At 42.1% G+C, this 25,052-nt stretch overlaps 1 protein-coding gene across 11 annotated transcripts; it reads right to left on the reverse strand.

The window, feature by feature from the left end:
* Positions 1-16: 16 nt before the first annotated feature.
* On the reverse strand, positions 17-21,610 carry rufy3 (RUN and FYVE domain containing 3). Of its 11 annotated transcripts, none has more exons than XM_042100736.1 (19): positions 21,128-21,610; positions 13,253-13,312; positions 11,168-11,341; positions 10,777-10,894; positions 10,536-10,637; positions 10,068-10,191; positions 9,066-9,130; positions 8,881-8,946; positions 8,647-8,716; positions 8,458-8,541; positions 8,106-8,189; positions 7,679-7,846; positions 7,216-7,313; positions 4,655-4,774; positions 3,660-3,795; positions 1,834-1,910; positions 1,670-1,703; positions 1,381-1,458; positions 17-922 (listed from the first exon to the last, which is right to left on the reverse strand). In XM_042100736.1, exons 1-19 carry the CDS (start codon positions 21,387-21,389, stop codon positions 779-781), a joined length of 2,064 nt encoding a protein of 687 aa, XP_041956670.1. In that variant the 5' UTR covers positions 21,390-21,610; the 3' UTR covers positions 17-778. The 11 variants fall into 11 exon arrangements, with proteins under 11 accessions (XP_041956670.1, XP_041956672.1, XP_041956671.1 ...); XM_042100738.1 differs by lacking the exon at positions 21,128-21,610 and adding an exon at positions 17,179-18,132; XM_042100739.1 differs by having other exon boundaries at positions 785-922; positions 1,356-1,458.
* Between the last annotated feature and the right edge of the window lie 3,442 nt (positions 21,611-25,052).

Genomic DNA, 25,052 nt, shown 5'->3' on the forward strand with positions numbered 1-25,052 from the left:
CAACACACAAGACAACTCAAGATTTAAAAATTTTATTAAAACATCAAGTAAAATGCAACTTGTCAATCAGCTTCAGATCAACAAAGTATCAGTCCGTTTTGAAGGCGAAAGAAACAGTGTTCCTCCATGATGTCAGCATTCCATAATAAAAGCAGCCCTGCACAGTTTGAGATGTAGTGATTCTGTTACAGGCTTAGGCCATCACAGTTTACAACAGTGCTACTCTTTCCAGAAAAAAGTAAAAAGATTTCTAAATCAATTCAGCCATCATCTAGTTACAATAATTGCCATTCTGTTAGTCAAGCATGAAATATACTGCCAAACTATTAAGAACATACAAGAGCAGAAAGGATAAGGGAGTTCAAAGAAACTTTCATACACAATTCAAGTAATACAAGAACTGTATAAATCCACTTGGTGGACAACATCACTCATCACTTGCGACATGATACGATTAAGATGCAATGCAGATATGAATGTGTGCAGTGGAGTACTACTTCCCAAAGGCTTCTCACACACAGAGCACTTAAAAACAACAAAAGTATCCCTAAGCATCCCTTTCAAGAAGCAAATGTGACTGTAAATCATTACACATTAGACCAAAGTAATGATAATTTATATATATATATATATATATTTTTTTTGGTTTAAAGATTGATACGGGAAAAAAAAATGCCTTATTTCAAAAGTCCCATTTGAAGAGTCAAAAGTGCATCGCTCTGATATTCAGAATGATGAAATCTGTGATATGCACCGTGTGTGTGTGTGTGTGAATGCCTCAGGGTGGGCTCGATGCATACTGTTGCAAAAGCTGGGAGTAGCAGGAGTCGCAGACCTGTTCAGGGTTGATGGAGGAGGGCAGGGGTAACTCGTTGGCCAGGCAGCTCTCGCAGAAGAGCCCTCTGCAGTTCTTGCACTGCTTCTGCAAAGGAGACCCAAGAGGGTGTGGGTCAGCAGTGACCAAATACACTTCAACATCACACTTGAGATTAGAATCAGTTAGCGTAGGTCAAAAGCTGCAGAAGGTGAAAAAGACTAGGGATCAAAAACCATCCAAATTTCTTTGTCTGACCCTTACAATACAGCTAAGTAAGTTTTAGAGTTTGTGGAAGTAGTGTTGGGTTACCTAACCTAAGCAGCACTTCAGTGTTTGCTAGGATTATAGTCTCGTTTGCAGCATTTATTTACTGTCTATTTATTTTGATCATATATTTTTACAATTGTTGCCCTCTGCAGCTTCAAGCCCGTCGGACTGTAAATGTCTTTCAAAACAAGGCAATAAACCAACAACCATTAGTGATTAGTCAATATATTAACATTAACACCAGTGAAAAGATGGCAGGGAACTATTTCACCTCGGCAGCCAGGTCACTTCTATACCTTGGTCCTGGTCAAGGAGTCTTCTTTTTCACACATTGTGCAGATGAAGGGCTCAAGGTCCTCGAATAAGGACTGTTCCTAGAACAGAGACAATGGAGGAAGACTAAGAAAAGAACCTACGCAGTAACAGTGACTGAGATAGATGTGATTATCTGAGCAATGCATTAGTAATGATTGACACTGTTAGTGGAACAGTGACTGAGATAGATGTGATTATCTGAGCAATGCATTAGTAATGATTGACACTGTTAGTAGAGTGTGGGAGTATATTAGTATAAACCTTAACTACCTGCACATCCTCTTCCTCATTTTGTGATAGGGACCTCAAACACAAGAAAGGACACACAGCTTAGATGTCAAGAAAGTGTGAGGAATCCCTCAACAAATTCAAATCAAAGAAGCCAACAAATAAAGAGGGGCTGAAAAAGATGCTAAACTGCACTTCATACATACAAGCTGGAACTGAGACTCGATTTCTCCTCCAGCACAGTGCGTAGAGTGTCATTCTCTTTTCTGACCGACTCCAGCTCCTGTAGAAGGCAAGGCATACGCACAATAGATAGTGCAGGATGGACATCAAGTGGGAATACACTGTAAGGCAGGGGTCTCAAACACCCGGCCCGCGGGCCAAATCCGGCCCGCGTCCTGCCCAATTCCGGCCCGCGACGTATGACAAAATAATAATGTAATCCGGCCCTTGAGGCTATTAATTGCGACAAACAACGATACTGATTAAAATAGATAGATCCAGGTACGGTGACAAATCTCATTTATAGGCCTACTCTGCTCCACTATGTGCAAGACATCCATAGCTTGATTCAAACCCAAAATCGCTGCGCAAAGTTTTCAGGAAATACTTGTATTACACGCGAGAAACACAAAGACGTGCATATGAAATGACGCGGAAGCGATGCAGGCCATAGTGTTGCAGAAATTGAAGCAGAAATTAAGCAGAAATAGGCCTACACCAAATGTTGAAAAACGTTCACGTGCGATGAAGTCTTAGGTAAGCTATGTTATTCACCTATTCTAATTCTGAAGGAGAATATCCTTTTGGAGATTATGATCGATCGTCTATGACCGTGATAGTCACGGTGCGTCTGTGAATGGAGGTGCGTGTATACAACGGTGTCCACTAAGCATACCATGCTTGTTTCGACCCTCTGCCCAACATAGCTTGGAGGTTGCAGTGGTAATCGTGATGATAGTGTCCGTAATGGATGTGGTACAGACAGCAGGGCTAGTAGAAATAGGGCTCTAAAGAACTACAAAGTCAACCGCAATATGATGCGAACTTCTGGGTACTGCAGATTACCCGCGATAGGAACTGTTTGACCAGAATACTTCATTGTAGGCCTATATTGTAGTAATCTATTACTAAACCACAACATATTAGGTGTTGGTATACATCTTAGGTGTTTTCCTGTTAATTTGTTATGTGGGTAATATGAAAAAAGGAAAGTAAACCTGCTTAAATATGTTCATCCAGTATTTACTGAAAGGTGCATAATTTGAGGTGCTTGCCATCCAGTGACAAATTACATGGGTAAATTTACCCCCTTCATAAACTTTTGTTTTACTCAAAGATTTTTACATTTACAGTAGGACTTCATCTCTGACCACTTTCAAGCCATGACCTTTTGAAATTTTGATATAAAAATCCAATGGTGTTGCTTTCTTAACCCTGATGCCTAGTTTGCCAGGTTTAAAAAAGTTATGAGAGGAAATATTTTTATTTGGTGTGAAACACACACACCTGTTTTTATGTTTTTCATTTATTTTATAATTTATATTAATATTTATTTTATCATTATTTTATTTATAAGCTAAGGTTGCTAGCACAGGTATCTAAAACTAGATAAAAACACTTGCACTTTCTGTTTGCAGTTTTGTGTGGTATTTGAAAAAAAGAACATTGCATTTTCAGAAATAGCCGGCCCTCCAATCAGATGACGTTGGCAGAATTGGCCCCCAGCTCATTTGAGTTTGAGACCCCTGCTGTAAGGGGACTGAAGGCAAGGCCACTTTATTTATATAGCACATTCACAGGGGTAATTCAATGTGCTTAACATAAACAAAAGCAAAGAGTAATAGTATATAAAAGGGGGAATAGTTTAAAAAAATAGTTTAAGTAAATACATAAATACATAAAATAGAATAATTAAAAGACAGAGTGTATAACAACTTCTGATTACTAGAAGAAAGGAAAATGAAAGAAGAGGAGGGAGGGGGTTGACATGGATTTGAAAGGTAAAGAGTCCTCCGGAGTGGATCTTTACCTTTCTTATGTCCTCCACCTGCTGCCTGCTGTCTTTGTTAGAGGCCACGGAGCTCCTTTTGTCCCCCGAGCCGTTGTCATGGTGCTGGCCTCCACGAGGCTCCCTCTGCCTCTTCAGCTCTCCCTCCAAGCTGGATCTAGAGAGCACGCACACACTGAGTATACTGCAAAACAGTGCACACACTGAGTATACTGCAAAACAGCGCACACACTGAGTATACTGCAAAACAGCGAGCACGTTCCCTTTGCAGCAATTCACTAAACTGTCAGTAAATGCCTAGAACATATTTAATATCTTTTTTCACAATAATGTCCATGTGTGTAATTTTCATGCCAATATTTTATTTTTATAAAGATACTATGAGAGAATTTTGGTTACACACCTTTTGTTAAATATCCCTTTTTTTAATTATTGAAAGTAAGAGTGTAATAATGTACAAGAGTCTAAATGAAAATGAAATACGACAGACAGATCCCATTAACCCAAGCCCATACCATCCCCTCCTCCCTCACCCAGTCTGCCCAGCCTCCCCTCCAAGAGAGGTCTTTGCCGCCTTCAAAGGTGTTAAATATGTAAATTTAAGGCACATAGATGGGGGGGGGGGGGGGGGGGGGGGGGGGGGAGTGGGTCTTCATCAACTCTTTCCAGAGAAATGTTTTTTTACAGAGACAAACCAGCTAATACACCAGAGGGCGCAGTAGAGCAGAGAAATTACCCTAACAGAGACCTCCCTCTAGTGGCCATGTGACAACACAAACCCATGACCGATCATGTCTGTGCCAGGTGGTGTTGAGTACATGCATACATAAGTCATTACTATTTATGCTATTAGTGACCACTCATTCAAACATGTGACTGCCTGACAGCAACAGATCTGCCAAATCAAGCTCTGGCCCTTCCTTCTGGGAAAACACCGACTGCAAGGTTTCCTGTATGTGTGTGTGTGTGTGTGTGTGTGTGTGTGTGTGTGTTTAAAACAGAGACAGGAAACCTACTTCTGCTTCCTCAGCTGTTCTAGCTCCTCCTGCAAGCTCTCAATCTTGTCCCCGAACTCCTGCTTGAAGAGGCGGTTGGCCTCCTCCGCCAGGTCCCTCTGCCGCTCCGCCTGCTTGGATCTGGGGTTGAGCCAGATGACGGGTGGTAAAGTAAAAAGTGAAATAAAAACAAAAAAAAAAACAAAAACAAAAGAAAAATGCATGGTAGGGAGAATACTACACAACATAACTGAATGAATGCGTAAGGTATGAAGAAGTCATGGCAGGAGATAGCTTGAAAGAAAGGAAGAAATTGACAGACTTTGGGAATAAGACAAGTACGCCAGAGTGTTTTGATTTATTTGTTTTATTATGCTATTCTTTTGTTTTTTGAAACTACAGTTTTACATCTATGTTTAGTCCACATAAAAGTTTAATGGTTCCTATATGTTGCAAGCAACTCCATCCAAACTCTTTGACTTTCATAGAAACCATAAAGCCTTTTCTTTTTTTAATTGGACAGTTCTGGACACGTCCTGCAGCTCTGTGGCTCGTGAGTCATCCTCGGTTTCTGCTTCCCTCTCTTCTCTCCTTCCCCTCTCTTCTGTTCTCCCCATCTCTCGCTTTCTCTCTGACTCTTTCACTTTTCTCTCTCAAATTCCATCTTTCTCTCTCTCCATCAACATCTGTCTGCAGGTCTTAACACTTCATGTACAGATGAGGTGATTTCAGGCACATGATTCTCAACCAAAATAGGTCGCCACAACCTCAATTTCCTCCTGAGTATGTAATTTCATTATCGTCAATCAAGTAACACGCTTAGCTCTGGGACGCGCTAGGTCTGCCGCACTCCACACCTAAACCAAACACGGCAGCGCTCCAACTAGCGGCTCAATAGCACCTTCTTCAGGTTCACTTCACTTCACTTGGAATGATGGGTACTGTAGTCTGAAATCATAAAGGCAAGCGCTAACATGATGTCCAGCAGCAGCACAAACTGTGTATTGGAGCCTATGGAGAAATATGATCTGAAATTCCGACGACACCGATCGACCAATTAAGGTTGAATCTCTGCAGAGCCAATTCAAAATCGTTCATTCGCCAGCTGAAACAGGATTAGGTAAAACAAAAACAAGCCCAATGCTGAACAGGATATATATGGAAAAAAAAATATATAAAAAAAAAAACTCAAAGCTTATCTCACAACACCTTTTGTTAGCGGGCGCTTTGTATGAATGGGGAGAGAGAGAGCAGGGGATTACACATTTGGTATTCAATGCCATTATTTCAAATACATGAACCTCCAACTGTTCACTGTAGCCTCGCTCGCCCCTGGACCAACAGAAACCGGGCCTAGACGCCTGGTCTGCAGCCATGCTGTTGCACGGATGAAGCGCAATCACCGCTACGCTAAGTGCTCTGCTCAATCTCAGAGAAACAGCAGTGCAGAGACTACAGGAGCCCGTTCAGATTACAATAATAAAAGCAGATGCAGCTGGACAGACTAGTCCGCAGAGGAGAATGTACATTGGAGTCCATTTGTAAAAGAAAAAGGAACCGCGACAGATTGTTTTCTTGTTTGTTATATCTTGAAAATGAAAGAAAAAACTACCTAGTTGGTTCTACGGTATATTGTGCAAGACTGGAAATGAAAATATCAAAACGGAAGGTCAGATCTTGTTTCGTATATGCAACGGGCGACTCGGGGGAGGCCTATTGGGGCTTTTGGAGCAGTTTCCCTGCGTTGGAGCTAAGACTCCTGGCCTGCTTCGCCATGTCTTTCTCACTGGTCACGAAAACAAATGAGCGAGAGGGAGGGAAAAAAGGCAGAAAAATAAGTGATGACAGAAATGGAAATGAAGAGAAAGAAAGGATAAAATAATGAAAGACAGAGAAAAGAAGAGACCGTTATTGCAAGTAACTCAGACCCCTGTTTTGAAGAGGGGATAAGGAAGCTTAGGGAGATTTGAAACACGAGGAGAGAAAAAAATGTCAATCAGATTTCTGAGTCCATGTAGTCACATGAAAAGAGCATGACAGCTGTGGTACAGGGGATATGTATGGGGCCCGGCGGAGCTAATGCCCCACGGAGATCTCCCCTCCTAATGTCCTTGGGAATACGCTTTTCATTTGTACTGAAATTCCTACTGAATGCATTCATGGGTGTGTAAATGTTATTCATGGATATTCTAACGAGATTTTACAGTGTAATGCATTCGCAGACCTACACGTATCACAACACTAACAAAAGTTTTCCTTGCTTTTGTATTGCAAGCAAAAAGCAAAAAAAAATTTCTTTGTCAATACACGCAGACGGCATACAGAGGTGCGTTATCACTCAAGTATGAGTGAGTCTGAGTCAGCTAACCAACTCTAATGTTCATGATTCAAATCACACCTTTTGAGTGCAAGCGCTGATATCTGATCAGAATTTGTACTCTTAATGAGGAGTGCTGGGATTTAAACAGCATGTTCCCAAGGCTACCAGACCGGTCTCTCACACCAAAGCAATTAATGAAATGTGAGCTAGCTAGCATGTTTTGGGGAGCAGGACTGGGTCAGGGAAAAGGTGGGGCTCCTACCTGGTCTCCAGCTGTTTGATGGTGCCGGCCATCTGGTTGGTCTTCTCCTCCAGGCGACTGATGATCTCGGTCTTCTGTTTGGAGCCGGACTCTGCACTCTGTGGACACAGAGCAGCAGTCTGCCAATTAGCATGGAACAGGCATGCCCTTTATGGCTCATCTGCATCTGATTTAGGACAAGAGTCCCCAGTTCCATGGAAGCTGGCAGTACAGGAGTTGATCTGCCTATAGTTGTTATTTGCATGGTACATTTTTGATGTTTACAGTAATGTCTCTCCTAACATTGGTGGTAAATCAGACCTGAATTTGCTTCAATTTGATGTGTTTTCCAGTGATACATATTGTTTGTTGACTTGTTCACATGAATAGGCTCTTGTATGATGGAAGGCATGTCATATGTAACAACGAACAGTGAACGTTATCATGGTTTCAGCACGGTTTGTGGTTGGTGTCCGGCCCCCACCTGCGACTTGTGCTGCAGCTCGTGGTTGAGCGTCCGCAGGTCATCCAGCTGCTGGCGCAGCTCCACCAGGGCGTCGTGCTTCTCGCAGATGTCCTTCTCCAGCATCTTCATGGACAGCTCCATCTCCTGCTTCATGCCGATCTGCACCTCTAGCTCCCGCTCCACATCCTGCACAGGTGGACAAGGCAAACACACAGCCATCCCCGGTTATACCACATTACTGGTACTGTTTTGTTTTTGTTCGTTTGGAGGGGGTGGGGGGGGGGGGGTGGCCTCTTAGAATATGACCTCAAACCAGTTTGGGAATGAGGAACTTGTTTTCAGTCATTCAGACACTGAGCCAAGACAATCAATAGCAATCACATACCCAAAGCAAAATGAAGAGAACCAAAGTGCCAACTATGTTCAAGGAAAAATAACAAATTACCAGTCTTAGTTGGGTTTCCTCCTTGAGCTGCTTGCGAGCTTCCCCCAGCACCTGGCCCTCTGCACTGCCATCCGCTCTGGGGACCTGGGAACACAACTCACTCATGATCACACGCCCCATAAACACATAAACCAGCATAACTGGTTATAAAAGTCCATAAGGCAGTTTCTATTTTGCAAGGAAAACTAGAAGAAGATCAAGTGTTTTAGTGCATATCTTTTGGCTAAATAGCCTTCAGCGTTTCTAGATTTTGCATTCAAGGGATAACATGTTATCTGAGTTAGCTGAGCATGTTGTTAGCTGAGTATTTTTTATGGTGCAATGGTAGTGGTGTATAAGACTTCATGAGAACCTTGTCTGCAGGATAGAAGCCCTCGATCTTGATCCGCTCCACTTCCTCTTGTAAGGTGATCACACGATTATTTGCTACCGCCAACTAAAAATATTGCAATAAAAACAAATAACAAAAATGTCACAACTAACCTCACAACAAAGACCACAAGCAATGTAAGAAGAGAAATTTGTTTGAAGCCTGACCAACCTCTTCTGTGAGTTTGGAGTTGGACTTCTCCAAGGCGTCTACTTTGGCCTGGAGGTTGTTGACTGACGCACTGCACATTAAGAGAAAACAAGTTACTTGACTGATAAATGTTTAATCATCGCTCTTAAACACACACACACACACACACACACACACACACACACACACACACACACACACAAAACTGATGTGAGAATACTGTAAGTGAGTTTCACAGGAGAACTGATCTCCTACCTTAGATGTCTGTTCAGCTCCTCCACATAATTCTTCTGGTCTAGAATGGCTGTTATTTGTCCATCACTGTGACGGTCACAAATCACAAACAAAAACAAGAACTCAAATGTGAAATCACTTACTTGGCGCCCAAGGTCATCGTTTAATTACAGATCAGAAGTTTCCGTAGTCTGAGACACACTCACCCTTCTGTGCTCTTGCTACTGTGGCCGCCATCCTTCAGATACATTGAGAAATCTATAACCCCCACCTAAGGAGTAAGCAAGACAAGGAGATGGATGGACCTATAAAACCAACCATCGAGACATTTGAATCTATACCTGCCTCAATGATTTCTAGCTAATACTTATGCCACCTAGGACACTACAAATGTGCATTTTTCCTGTATTCTTGTGAGAGTACACAGATAAGTTTTGTTTGTAGTCAACAAGCTGCATTCTTCATGAACCATTAGTATATGAAGTGATTGGCTTTGCAAAAACAACAGGTTGGCGTACTGCATGTTGCCCCAAAAACTGCTACCTACCAAATAAATAGATAACTTAATCTGGCATTTATTTGAAAAGATCTGTTTATGGTTTAGCAATTTTGTATTCAGAAATAACAGACCACTGAGACACTTAACAATCACTGCAATGTTGTACTATTCCCATTCCCTGCTGGAAAGGATGCTAATAAAATAACATGGGGGGGGGGGGGTGTTGAAGACCTATCTTGCCATCTTGGATAACTTGCACTACTCCACTTGTACACTTTGCAACTTGTTGTTGTTGTCCTGTTGTCCTGAAAACACAACACACTTCTGCTGCTCTTACATAACTTGCACCACTATGCCACTTGCTTACTTAGGTCAAACAGAACTACCTCAGCCATTTATTGGACTTTTGCACTATTATATTGACTGTCTATGCACAATTTCAACCCAATTTTGCTGGTCTTATTTCTTCATTGTATGTGCCTTCTTATTTACTTTTTATTGTTTACTGAATGTTATGTTTGTCTGTGGACTTAATTGGTAAAATATGTCTTGTCTCCACCGTGGGATAGTGGGAAACGTAATTTCGATCTCTTTGTATACATGTGAAGAAATTGACAAAATAGCAGACTTTGACTTTGACTTTGACTTTGAAATCTTGGGGGTGTGGGTGGTGGGGGGGGTGTTGAAGACCTTTGGTCATATTCCTTACCTGTGAGTCCAGATCTTCTCCCTTCATGCAGAGGTTGGCGTCGATCACGTTCAAGCCCACCAGCAGCCCAGCGATCACTGCTCCTTCCTCCTCCATCATCAGAGCATTGGCCTCATAGAACTCACTGGAGTGGGGAGAAGTCAAAGTCCAACAAGTTACACAGTCTGTCACTCATTACAGAGACTTCACTCTTGCACAACCATTCTTGACCTTCTTCACAACCAGGGAATAGTTAAATATAGCACGCAACTATGTGATATTGCTAACATTTTCTGTAATTAACTCCAAGTACAAAGGTAAACAGACTTTGATATAACCCTGCATATAGCTGAGCAGCTTTAGCTCAATGGGACTCACCTCACATGGTGATAAAGAAAGAAAGAAAGAAAGAAAGAAAGAAAGAAAGAAAGAAAGAAAGAAAGAAAAGAAAAGAAAAGAAAACTGTTCCAGTGCCGTGGCATCTCTCACCTTAGCAGGTCCTTCCTGTTGATGATGGTCTTCATGTAGTCGGACAGCTTCTTCTGCATGAGGGCCAGCCTTAGCCAAGCGCGCCCTCTGCCCAGCGGGGTCCTGCAGGCAGGCATGGACATCTCAGTTCCCCCACACTAAGCAGTAATTAGACAGGAGAGGGGGACGATGTGCCCCCCCGCTCCCGCACTAGGACTCATTTTGTACTGCAGCAGAGCTGAGATGTGACAGTGTGGCTTACTTGAGTCCAGGCAGGTCTTTCACGCTGGCTGTGATTTCTCCAGCTTCAGGTGTCAGCTTCTCCACCAGCTCCAGCGGACCCCAAAATGACTTGTTCTGTCCCAGGAAGGTCTTCTTACCTAAGGGAGGACAGGAGAGAACTTCTCAGTACTTCTTTGAATATGTATACTTGACATGTATGTTGCTTTGGATAAAAGCATATGTTAGGTAAACATAAACATACACCTAGCCCCAATCTTTATTATAGTTAGGCATTTTAAGATCTTTTGAAAATAATTTTGACCAATGTCACCAAAGCCAAGATACTGGTACTTCCATGACAACTGAAATCAAGTAAGACATTACGATAGGCACAAATTAATAAAACCAAACAAATCTCCTGTTCCACATACTTTTAAGTCCATGTTTGAGGCAGTGCTCCATCACCACAAAGAACTGCTGGAGCGGGGCGTAGTCGGAGTCCAACGTCCGACCCAGGTTTAACGCCGACTCAATCAGGCCCTTGATGCTCAGCTTAGCCATGTTCATCAGGTTGAGCCTCTCGATGGCGATAGGGTCCTTGGGATCTGTGGACCACAGGCGAGACAGTTCAACAATGCATTCGTCCCCATGGAAACGGAGTTGTTAACAATCTTGATGCTTACTCTGGGAGGGGGGACAACGCACACATGCAGATTTAAATCAGGCAGGCCTATTTGGAGAGCCTGCAGCAGAAAGAAATTCATGACAACTGGCTAGCATGGTGATTCATTCGCACAGCACTACTCCAGCCTAGAAAGCTGAGCCAAATAACATGAGAGTATTGCAGCTCATTAAAATGATATGAAAGCTCTAATACCAATGTGGAGGGATGTATTACCAACAGGCTTCACAAAGACGTATTAAAAGCAAGCTGCTTTCCCTCAGAGATATTTCAGTTTAAAAAATAAATAAAAGTCTAAGCCCTTGACAAATAAAGTAGGCTAACAAAATCAGCTCTGCAAGTATCTGGTGTTGGCAGATGTCTAACCAATCATATTAATTAACTGTGACTGGATAGACTCAGTTTTACTGTTAAATTAAATCTACTAAGCATTCTAGATAAAGGCACAAGTGTACAGCTACTCATAATGAACACAGTTACACATTCCCTCAAGTGTTGTTTTAGCTGCACAGGACTCCCATACACACATATTGCACTCACACCTAACAGCAAGGCACAGCCGATTACTACATAGGCTAGTAAATGATCACAATGACTGATGAATGAGGGATGATTTCCGTTGAGACAAGTGCGGACTGGGTCCTACAGCAAACATTGTAGCCAGTGTGAGGAGTGAGGAGGGAGAGACAACACTGTTGGTATATTCCTAGAGATCAGTTGGTAGAGCAAGATGCTAAAACACCAATGTTGGTTCAAATCCGACTGGAGGATACTAGTTCAAACCAATTCCATAAGATAACCTATAAGCTTGTTTCGCCTGTACAGCTAGTTGCTTTACATGAAGGTGGCTTTTAAACAAATAAATATGAAATTAACCTACGCCACAACTTTCATGAAAGTGGAATTCTGTGGATTTATGTAAAAGCACCAGGGGAGTAAAACCCAAGCCTGTCTGGGTCTCTAATGAACCCTCCACTGTGTGTTTACAAGCTGCATAAAACACCCTCATTACTTCCCCTGGAAGCGAGGAGGTGGCAGAACAGCAGGGATGCAGCTCCCATCAAATCCCAGCGCTCCTCCTCTACCAGAGGCCGAGGTGTGAGAGAGAACCAGCTCCCGTCTGATCATCAGGGAGAGGATAGGAGCTGGTTTGGAGAAGGGGAAGGCCAAAGCGCTGAGACATAGGCGACACCAGTGCAAACAAAAAGGGTTTCCGAGGAACCAACATGGCAGAATACATGGTCCTGTAAATGTTAAGTTTATTTCTACACAACAATACATAGGCTAGAATTTGTAGTGTTAATGGCCAACTCAGCATAATCCACAGTGGTGAATCCATTCATTTAAAAACATGGAATATACTTGTCTATCTATCTATCTAGGCTAACACTAACAGATAAATTAAACTGTCCCCTAAAGAAAGTCAAGTGCAACGGAGGAGGCAGGGCGTGGGCAGATCAGACATGAGCATGGAGGATGACCGCAGTGCCAAGACACGACCACATGCCACTCCCAGCCACTGAAGCCAAAAGGACAGAATGCTGGGATGAACAGGGGAAAAGAAAAACGAATGAAAATGAATACAAAAAGAGGACTGTGAAAATGGAGAGGGGTAAATGGGAGACTCAGAATGTGGCATATGGAGGCTGTGACAGCAGCAAGGTCGCCTAGAGAGAGTGTGCATGGGAGTCTGTGTGTGTGTGTGTGTGTGTGTGTGTGTGTAGCACGGCCATGCAGGGACACGATCCGAGTCCTCCTTCAGCAGGTGGGTTGAAATGGGGCGGAGCTCTGTCGGGGGCCGGAACAGGGCGGGGCGGATGCTGGCCATACGCACCTTTAAACTCATCAAGCAAGCGCATTTGTTCCACCAAATCTGTGAAATCCTCCCATGAGTCTTTGCAACGGGCAATGAGAGAAAAGAAAAGGAAAAGGGAAGACAGGACAAAACAAGAACGTGTCATGCATATTATGAGTGGAAATTAAAAAGAAACCTCGATAAGAAAAGAAAGATGTAATCCAATGGCATTTTATTTAGTGCAAGACCAGATACTTCTCATAATCTCATGCAATTCTATTCAACTTGGTTATGCAGGCCTTGAAGCCAAGCCCAGATGAAATGTTCTTAACATCTGAATGACAATTGTGCTCACAACGATGTCTTTTATAGTCCATTCCATTGGATGACTTATTTGCCATTTCAGATTCTCAACTTCCAACCCAATTCTAAATGGGTTTACATTTATGAGGCCCATTCTCCATTTTAGCAGTGCTATTCTTCCCTGCCACTTGCTCCAATCCCTAAGAACAAAGGATAGGTAGTGGCACTACAAACACTCAATCCTGTGTCTCAGTGCAGACGTGCCCATCTTACCTCACTTCCTCAGTGGGATGTTAAGAACAGATGTGTCTAGACTGTCTATCCCTCTTTCTCTGACCAAACATTGAAAGGGGAAAAAAATCAAGGATAAAAACACATGTGTCATTGTACACCACTCCATACCTTAACCAATGGTAGACAAGGCTGGGGTGGAGTGGATCATTATTTTATTACACTACCAACAAGACTGAATTGCAGACTCTAGTTCAAAGCTGTCTCTATAAAACACCATAAACCACCATAAAATAACCTGGAAACTGCCAAAGAGATGAAACCTTAGGGCCTAATCTTCCGATTATTTTACATGTCCACTGAATGAAAGGGATGGTTCCTGTGAAAGCAGTTCACAAGAAATGCTTGTTTACAGCATCCCGAGCTGTGCTATAGAAGACTAGCCTATTTCCTGTCTAAACCCAGCATATTTCATTACAACAAAATCAATTTACTGTAAAAGTTCTCCGATGGCAATATGACATTGACTGGGACTGACAAAGGCATGCAAAAGGAGCTGAGGTGCCCAGGAGCCCAAAAGAAGGCTTAATAAAAATGTGTGTGGTAATCAAATAGCTTTCGTCACTGGATTACTGGTAGGCCACCATGATGTGCAAGGTAGTCATCCACTCCCTTAGCTCGGCCAAGAAGAACCAAAACCTCTGCGTTTAACCTAAAAAGCGTCTCCGTGTGGACAGGCCCTTAATCTTCAGAGATGGGTGCTATCATTAGTAGTTTGCTCACTGGTTGCTTTCATGTGAGGTCCCTCAGCCACTCCCCTCCCCGACCACTCAACATCTCCCCTGACTCATCAAAGCACCTTTCTATTGCAGTGGGCTTTGATGGGGGATTAAACCACAAGGCAGAGCAGGATAATGACAGCTTTTTTTCGCTAAAAAGGTAGGGCCTATGTTTTCTGTGCAGGGCTTATCAAGAGCAAGAACTCATGAGATCACCATCGTTTACAAACAGTTAAAGCAAGGGTCTGTAAAGGGTCAGGTTTTAACAGGAAAATTGTTTGTGACCTGTCCTGATGTTTAATGACCAGTTCCAGGAACAAAAATTACGCTTTTACGCAGGATTTTAAATGCAATTTAAATTTCTTCAACTGAATTTAGTGTTCAGATTCTGTTAAGGCTAGTAAGGCCTTTCATCTATGCACCCAAGATAGGTATACTTAGTGTTGCAAAGCTTTGGGAATGCGGCACTTTTAGGGGGAAAAAAACTACCTTGCTAGCACTGATTTAAAATCAGTTTTTCCCAGACATATCCCGCTGACAAAGTCACATCTAGCCATACGAGACATTAGTCAAGTCTATAGCAACTCCCCAACCCCTCCCCTACAAATAAAAGCACACAGACAACTGCTGACACTCCAGTCCCATGCTGGCCTGTCTAACACTTCACCCGTCTACCAGGGAAGAGCCAAAGGGCCTCATCAGCATGGCTCTGGCTGAGAGGTGGACTCACCTCAAATGGCTGAGTCATGCATTTACTCTGGACACGGTGGCACTGGCCAGCACCAACAGGACAGGCATTCACTCCAACGCAGATTCAACAGCATTTATCCAAGCACAGTTAATGTACCAAAATTCATTATGAAGCTGCTTATCAACCACCACAGCCTTTGACATGTAGGTAGGACGTGATTTTTTTTTTTAATGCCCAAAAGATATACAGCTCAGTCTTGGATTGATCACAGACACTATCCAACGACAAAAAAGATATGAATGATGCCTTCTACTACATCCATATGAATGCTATGTTCTGGAAGTAAAAATGAGGCTACACCACATTTAATCCTATCGAGCTTCTGCTTGCGGTGCTGTGCTAAGCTCTGACCTCAGATGGACACTGGATCTATTCGCAACTCTCTTCCCCACCATTTCCTCCCATGGCAAGCTGAAGGACAGCCCTCAGAACAGTGCCCTCTGGATAAGTGGTCACATCTCCATCTCCCCTTCTTATTGGCCACCTCAAGCTGACCCTTAAGCAGTCAATCACAGCCACAGGCTCCCTGGAGTGTTGTACGGCTGCCTTTGTTAGGGAAACGGCCACATCTGTGCCAGATCGGGCCCACAGCCGTGCCAGTGTCAGGTGCTATGTGGGATGGGCTTACCCAAGCTAGGTGTGTGCAATTCTGATTGCAGGGACTGCATTAACCCCTCACCCTCAACATATAGTGCTGAAGTGATGACATGATCACTCATGTACAGCAGTTGGTGTCCTGAGAGAGGAGGGTTGGTTTATGGATTGATGGAGGTTGGGGGAGGGTCTGAAACATACAGCTTGTGTCAGATTAATAATTAATGAAAAGAAAATAACTAGTTAAACTACCATTACTGTTATGATGAGAAATATTTGGATTAGGATACAGAATTCAGTGGAATTTTATAAAGCAAGATCAATTTCACATGGAGAGAAACATAATTTACAAGATAGAGGTTAGTGGCCTAAACATGTAATATACAGGATGATCAGAATGGCATGAAAGACAGAATTTGCCAAATGCAGAATTTGCCAAATGCAGAGCAGAGGAGGACACTCAGAAGTCAGGATAAGATTCTCAGTATTTCTCATCTGGAAAGACAGAGCTATTTGTCCACGTACCAGACCAGGGGACCAGAGGATCCTGAAATCTAATCTTGGTGAAAAAATGTCCTCTAATTTAGGCGTAATCACATTTCAAAATGAAGGGGACCAGTGCAACAAACAAGCAAAGGCCTTTATCTGTACTGCTGCCATTGCTGTAGACTGGCTAAGCACTGAATCACCACAACATGTTAAACAAAAACACTGCAGATGAGTGTTTGCTTGGAATGGTGACATTCTTCAAAATAGCTTATGGGGGAAAGGCTATGGACCAATTACTAGATAGCATAAAGGGAAGGTGACAGTTTAACTTCACAGTCTTGTTAAATGATAAATAAGGCACATTTACATGAACTAAATACAGATGCATTGTTTCCATGCATTTGCATTTGCAAAAGAGAAATGAACATACAGGGCTAACAGCTCCATTGTTGACACACCTCACTGACAAAAATGTGTCCTCTACACAAATAATTTTCCTGCTTTCACAGGCAACACCCTAAGGGATGGAGGATGGTCGGCATGGCAATAGATGCACAGCTACTGGAAATTCTACAATGGAATAAAGAAATGATACTCTCAGACTTCCAGACACAAACGTGTGTGTGTGTGTGTGTGTGTGTGTGTGTGTGAGTGTGTGTGTGTCTGGATGCAAAATGCATGCGCAGAGCTCATAAGGAGGCTGCCACAAGAGCACTGCCCAACCTCAGTGAGGGCCTTGCGTCTGGCGCCTCATGCTACGGCTAACCCAGTCCCACCGATGCCGGGGGAGGCTGGAGCCTGGCCCTGCCTGGACATACCTTCGTGGGCCGGCTCGGGGTCGGGCGTGAGGGAGATGTCGTTGAGTTCGCGCAGACACAGCCATTCTCCGTCCACGGACACGCGGAAGTTGCAGAGGTAAATGGTCTCGCGGGCGGCCTGCGTGATCTTGTCGGTGGTGGGGGTTGGGGCGTCGCTCTGAGGCGTCAGGTCGGACATGATGATGACTCAGCTGATGCTACTATAACAACAACAACGCCACCGCCGCCACGGATTCCAGGAAAAGGTCCCCTCCTCGCTTGCTCACCCAAACCAAGCCAGGCACCTCTCCAAAAAAACAAGTGGGAAAAAAATCCAGAGAGAATAGCAGAAAATAAAGAAGAGTAAGACGAGGAGGAGGAGGAGGAGGGGGGAAGGAGGAAGGAGAGGAGAATTCTTTACGCTCTGCCTGTCGTCTCCAACAGCACCAGTGAATCAGCAGAGCGGAGGGAAAAAAACACGAGAGGAAAACAAAGAGCAACACGGGGAATGGATGGAGGAGGAGGAGGAGAAAAAAAACAGGCAAACAGCAGGACTCAGATAGGGATGCTATTCTTCTTCGGATTCGGCTTGTGCTGTCTGCACCTCCCCCCTCTTCTCCTTGTCTTCCACTGCTGCGCCTACTGGTGTGCTCACGGGTGATGGTGGTGCTGCTGCTGCTGTGGCTGTTCTCCTCTGGTGAATGAGCAAGTAGAAACCCCCGCGTGTGAAATAAAGGGCTTGCCCTGCCTCTCTCCCTCTCTTGCTCTGTCGTGTCTCAGCACAGAATGGGCCAACACGGATTTGGGCGCTGTTCGCTGGGCTCCTCAGCGGCGCTACTGGAATCACACAGCCCTGTCTCTGCTCAGCACACTGACACACACACTGAGTATGCACACACATGTATGGCTCCCTCCGCTACGGTTAATTGGATTGGCTAGCGATGCACGCAGGGTGGGTGTTGACCAAGATGGCTGCCTTAATGAGCAGGATGGTAGAGGGTCACGTGAGCAGATGGTGCAAGCGCAGCGAAACAAACGTGTGTGGGGGGGGATGGGGTGTAGAGGGGAGGGAGTTAAAAGGCCCTCAAGATGCACAGACCAGGCTATATCCCTCTGCATCGAGCTTCGGCAGAACTGCCTGCGTATCCAGGAGGGCTAATCAGTGGCCGATTCAGGTCCTCTGGAGGGGAGAGACTGCAGTCTGTGTAAATGCTTGGCCAGAATGACGAAGATGAAGCTAAGCCACTATATTATCATGAGATTTAGAATAAAAATGTGGCCCATATGAGTGACACTGAGTTGCTATTTTGTTTATTTATTACCTATTTTGGACACTAGCTTAGCTGTCTCAAACTCACACTGCTTCCTTTCAAATCCTACAATAACACGATAAAAGAGAAGAATCAACAAAGAAGCTCAAAACTAAAAAGGGAATACATTCTGGGAGGTGTGCTGAAATCTGTGTGTCAAGTACACCTTATCTATAAGCTAATCACAAATTACACTCAACACTTTAAATACAATAAGTGCATTTCTCGACCATTTCTTCAAACAGCACCACAAAAGTGACTACCAAAGCTTGTAACTGTCTCAAAATGTTTATTTTGTCGTCTCAATTAGTAACCAAAATAACTGTGTCAAAGAATATGTCCTGACCACCAAAATGAATGCTTGATATAGTTAGTAACTGAGACTGACAAAATACTTAGTTAGCCTAGTCATGTTTTATAAAATTACACTAGACCTATACCAGAGACTTTGGCTAGGCCTATGCCCAATTTTGCTACTGTATCTGTCATTTAGGCTGATTCATGGATTGAGAAACAAGCAGATGAACATAGACATTTCACTTCATTCAGAAAATATCTTTTCCACATAGCCTACAGGACAAAGTAGAAATCAACAATATTTTAGTGCTTTCCCACAAATCATTCCCTAATTTTTTTAGTTTACATTGACACAAATTGTATTGTATTAATTACTACTGTATTTACTCAGTAAATTTACTACTGAATTTGGAATGCTGCTTCTTACGAAACCCCTTCCATTCCTATGAATGAGATCCTTATGGATGATTTTAAAAGAAGGTAAAAGTGTGTTCTGCAAAGTCAAAAAGTTAAAACCATGACTGAACCCATTGTCTGTTTACCTCACTTAACCGCATGTAAACAATAAAGGTTTGAATGACAAGTAATTTAGCAAACATTCCATACCACAACACAGATATTGATGAAAATTACGAGTTTAATCCATTTGCATATCAGCTTGTAGACAACTGGGCCTAGCAGATGTATTGGGGTGTAGCCTAATACTAAACAGCAGATGACTGTGCAAAAGTATAGCAAAATGTTCAAAAGAATGAGAAATTGCAGTTTTGATAAGTAAGTATAAGTATATATACTCTTTTGATCCCATGAGGGAAATTTGGTCTCTGCATTTTTATCCCAATCTGTGAATTAGTGAAACACACTCAGCACACAGTGAGGTGAAGCACACACTAATCCCGGCGCAGTGAGGGGTTAGGTGCCTTGCTCAAGGGCACTTCAGCCATACCTACTGGTCGGGGTTCAAACCAGCAACCCTCCGGTTACAAGTCCGAAGCGCTAACCAGTAGGCCATGGCTGCCCCCCCATGATGTGCTGCCACGGCCGTGGCTGCCCCCCATCATGTGCTCAAACGACTAGATGATGTGGAGGTTGAACATTTCGAAAAAATTAATACCGATCTATGCAGTGCATGGATAGCCTATATTTTGCACAGTTGCACTTCACATAGGCCTAATGATGCTGTTTTGAAGATCATGAATGTGCACCATCTATGCAGACATAGAACATATGTCAAGGGCCATGACCCTAAGCCTAGTAATTTGCTTGCTCATAGCAGTTCTCTTTTTTCCCAACCCTTACTCACCTTTCACTTTTAGCAGCACCCTACCATATGGCAGAGAATGTCCGAAACCCATAAACACATCCAGCCTTAGAATCAACTTGTTCATTTCCTATGAACATAGAAATGTCATAAGTAGGCCTACTCTGGGCTACTGGTATGTTAAGGTCACAGCACCTGACTAGCTCAAATGCACATTCCAAATAATGACAGTAACTGCACCTTTTTCTTCTGAACCCACTCTCTTCACCTACATATTCTACAGGTTTGTGTCATGTCTCTCTAGATGCACTGCTCCTTCTCAAGGTACAGTAGACTAATCATCAATGCACTGATGAAACAAGATCCCTTGACCAAGATGAATGTAATTACGCACCCAAGCAGCAAGCACATATTACATAACTGCAAGCAGAGCCAACAGCAGGACGAATGTGCACGGCAAGTCCTTTACAACGTCCCTGACACCACTATTAGTGACCCATCATCCAATGACGAAAACTCGACTCCATAATTCCATCAGTTGAAAACAACTGATGTATAGCAAAGCAGGGTTGACGTTGGGTCTACAGCACTACTAATACACACGGAGACTGTCCTAGATGTGTATTTATAGCGAACTGTCTTGATTATTGTTGTGTGAGCGTGCCCTACTTATCTCCTAGCCTGCTGAGTAATCCCATCAGTGCTAAAGCATTGGGCATCAAAACGATAAAGAGCCAACGAATTTTCCATTTCTTTATCATGAATCATTCTCTTCAATGCTTATCAAACATTATGTAGCTAAGTAGCCTACTTCATCCGAGGTGACGTCCAAACGCCGTTGGACATCTGTAGCATTCCCAGCAATCTGACACCCCAAAGATAATTGGGATAAAATCACTATACCAGTGAAAGCTGTATTCCGTCATGTTGTTATGATCATTTACAGGATGAGTGGAAGTTGGTGTCATTGAGAGGACTCGCGTACCGAGGTTATGCAGTGTAAACAACATCTTAGCCTCTCTTGCAAAACAGCTAAACATAGCTAACCCCACAACAACGTAATTTATAGACACTATTATGCAAATAGGCCTACCACACTTACTTTTGGTCTTCTTTGTTCGTTCGATGTGAAAATCATATTGGACTGGTGTAACGTTAGGATTAGGCGACCCTTTTTTGAACTGAATGTTGGCAGCGCTTAAAGCCTCTTTAAAATATATCACCGATGTCGGCGAGAATGATTCTTCAGGACTACTGGTGCAATGTCCGTTATTTTCCTCTGAATGTCCACTTCCTAAATCCCCCAAAGTTTGGGAAACTTCTGAATCATCATTCCCCGACGGTTCAGTGGCATGGTCCGCCATCTTCAATTCAAATTCATGTGACTTTTGCGTCTCAGAAGCACGTCAACAACAAAATCACGGACATTCTCCCTCATTAACTGTCAAAAAAAAGCTGATCTCTACATGTTTCAGAAAACGCATTTCTCTCCACTCCTACTGACCAGAGGTAGAAGCAATCTATCCATTCTCTCACAGAAAAGCTGCTTCCAAGCTGTGGCCCGTGATAGGGCGTGACGTGCGCAGACGAGTGTTTACCTTTACCACTACAATTAAAGGCGCAGTACCGAATATTTTGTTGACAGATATCTGCCAATTCATTTTTTTACGGTATGCAATGCATGTCACTCATTAATCAATGGCATTTGTTTACGACATTATTTTTGTTATTTAGCTTACTTAATCATTAATAGCATAGCCTATCTTCGTCTGAATCAGGCATCTGATTTAACTTCTGTCTGGGCTTAACATTTTATCTAGGTCTCTGAGAAGTTTACATAGCCAACGTCTAATCAAACTAGATGTACCGCAGAGCGGTACAAAATGTGAAAAAGTTTGTCAAATTGTGTTAATTTCCTACTTTGTTCCTTTTTTGTGTGTGTTTGTACAGAGTGTACAGAGTGTGTGTGTTTGTGTATGTAGGTGTGTTTGTGTGGGTGCATGTGTGTGAGGGTGTGTGTATGTGTGTTTATGTGTTTGTGTGTGTGTGCATGCATGTGTAGTGTGCTATTCAACCACTTTACCAATAACCTAGCCCTAGCCCATCTGTTATAATAATGGTTCCTTCAAAATACTGTAGGGGACTAGTGAATCACCATCATTTAACAATGTTAACAAACATCAGATGTAAAGTATATACATATATATATATATATATATATATATATATATATATATATATATATATATATATACACTTTACATCTATATATATATATATATATATACAGTATTAGGGTAGTCCTTATTTTTAAAGTCTCCAATTGTCATGCTCTTAACCCTTCAAATTGTTCCTTTATATAAGAAAGAAAATACAGCATGCCAATTTTTATGGCAGTAACATAATAATTACTGATAGCTCAATAGCTTTAAACTTTCTGAGATTTTGATGATTTTCGTAAAAACAGATAATTTGAATTGGTATTGTAACTGGCTAGTAAAATTCCAAAAAAATCTCCATAAAAGCATCTAATGCACCATATATTCCTAAATATGTATTTTAGATACATATTTTAGATACATGTCTCAGTTTACTTATTGTAGAAACTAAATACAAATTAATCCATCCATGACCCGGTTTAGCAGATTTACCTTTCCTGGTGGAATCAATACATATTTCTATTAATGATCACTTTGGTTATTGTTTGGGTTTAGCACATTTTTTGGTCTTCATGAAAACATTCAAACAATTGTATCCACGGAACCCCAAATATGTGCTACAAAACTGCATTAGGAAAAGGCACCTCTTCTGCTACAATTTTGGAGATTTCCAAATACTGGGACAATGATCAATGATCAATAGTAGTTGCAACAATTGCAGTTTCTCCTTCATATGGTGGAAGATCACCGATGGATCTATCCTGCAAAAAGTCAACACTGGCTGCTGAGCATCAGAAATGAGGCATTGTTGAAAACTTTGACCTTTTTTTTTAGATTGTTGTCATTTTTGTCATGTCAGTGTTGCTCTGATTTCAATAAAATGTAGTTCATTTGCAGCAACTTTTAATATTACTTGCATATTACAATAATGCCGCACAGCTTAACATAGGCAATCTTCCACATGATTGAGCTACCTCTAAATATCATTATTTTGTCAAACATTTAGCATATTTCTAATTTTGAAGTTAAAAGGAACAGTTTAAGAGGTTAAGACACTAACATTTTGCACACAAAAAATGGACTTGATAAGGACCACCCTAGTAATATATGGTGAGTCAGGACCTGAATTTAACATTCATGCAAAGGAAAACATCTCCTGCATATAGTGTCCCTGTAACTGCAATAGGGCATTGGGATTGATATTTGTTTGGTGGCTTTCGGCCAAAGAGAAGAGTGCCACCTACTGGCCAGCCACCAACACCACTTCCAGCAGGAACCTACTCTTCCAAGGAGGTATCTTATCCAAGTACTAACTAAGCCTGCTTTCAGTAAGTCGGGGTATCTGCTGGTCTGGCTGCTGGCTAAAAGCAAAAGGTGAAAGGCATAGCTATATGATTCTAACTGTCTCACTGAATTGCATTATGCACACTCAATTCTCACTGGTATCTGCTACAACAAGTACAAAAACATGATTAGTTCATAGATTTGACATGTCCCAGGTAAAAAAGTAGTATACTTTAGTGTGTTAGAAATATGATTAAAGTACATGAAGTATAAAGCAAGTATGCTTACGCTTTTTGTACTTTATGTAAAGTATGTTTAATGTGTACTTTTAGAAAGTATACTTCAAAGTAGATGTTATTAAGTTCAACTTCAGTGTACTAAAATTAAATATACTTATTGTGCAATAAGTGTTTTTGTAATGTACTTTTTAAAAGTGTACTTTGTTAGTGTATTTTAAATAGTAAAGAAGTTTATTTAGTTTTAGTGTATTAAATTGCTAATACTTAGAGTTGTAATATAGTGTACTTATGGAAAGTATATTTGTTTTGGTAGGCCTAATACATTGTTTGTATAGTTTCATAGTCATAGTATTAAGTTCAACTTCAGTGTATTAAAATTAAATATACTTATTGTGCAATATTCAAAGGGTTTTTGTAATGTACTTCTTAAAAGTGTACTTTGTTGTTAGTGTATTTTAAATGGTAAAGAAGTTTATTTAGTTTAAGTGTATTAAATTGCTAATACTTAGAGTTGTAATATAGTGTACTTATGGAAAGTTTATTTTTTTGGTAGGCCTAATACATTGTTTGTATAGTTTCATAGTCATCTCACCTTTAATAAAATACTAATGTGTGTAGCTTTTAGGCCTGATATGTCAGCCGCATGGATGGCAATGTGCAATAACCTAGTAGCCTGGCGGGCCATCCTATATCATTGAAATGTATAGTCTGGAATCGAATCATTCACCTGCTTAATCCAAGGGGCGGGCAGAGAATTGTCTTTCAAACTGCCTAGGCATGCAATAGGCCAGCGCTACGACCATATCCGTATCCGGTCGGCAAAACGGCAAATACATCCTTCTTCGAAAGGAATGACTTAAGTGCATTGTGTTGCTCTACTTTCAAAGAAAAGCACAAGTCCAACTCCTCCAAAGTTGACGCCAACGCCGATTCAAACAACCGCTCTTCGTTCGCCATAGCCACCTTCCTTGTTGTTCACCGTCGCAGGATGTCGTTATCCTGTTAAGCCCGCCTTAAGACTCTCTAACGAAATAGAGCGCTGTGATTGGAGAACATCCACTGTGTTAAGCCAATAGAAATTCCTATGGTTCCATACTAGACGTACAGGCTGAAAATTAATTTGAAAATTAATTTGCCGCCGCTAGGGTGTGTCTAGATTTCTAGGCTAATAACCTAGCCTAGACACACTGATCTATCAGTTTTGGTCATCAAATAATATTTTTTCTTTTGTTGATTTTGTGTCTTAGCAAGGTAGTAGCCTATACGTTTGTGATGTAGTAGAGGTTGTGAGGGGATGAATGTGGCATTTTGTTAAATTTATAGGCAACACAGTTAAATGTATAGA

Source organism: Alosa sapidissima, chromosome 8 (genome assembly GCF_018492685.1).
Source record: "Alosa sapidissima isolate fAloSap1 chromosome 8, fAloSap1.pri, whole genome shotgun sequence".
Taxonomy (NCBI): domain Eukaryota; kingdom Metazoa; phylum Chordata; class Actinopteri; order Clupeiformes; family Clupeidae; genus Alosa; species Alosa sapidissima.

Bases quoted from the DNA above. Each gene is read 5' to 3' on its own strand.
- rufy3 (XM_042100736.1), bottom strand. From the start codon at position 21,389: ATGGCGGACCATGCCACTGAACCGTCGGGGAATGATGATTCAGAAGTT. The intron at 11,342-13,252 runs GTGCGTATGGCC...TGTGGTCCACAG, and splicing joins CTTGCTTGATGAGTTTAAAG to ATCCCAAGGACCCTATCGCC. The intron at 8,190-8,457 runs GTTCTCATGAAG...TTGTGTTCCCAG, and splicing joins GCTTCTATCCTGCAGACAAG to GTCCCCAGAGCGGATGGCAG.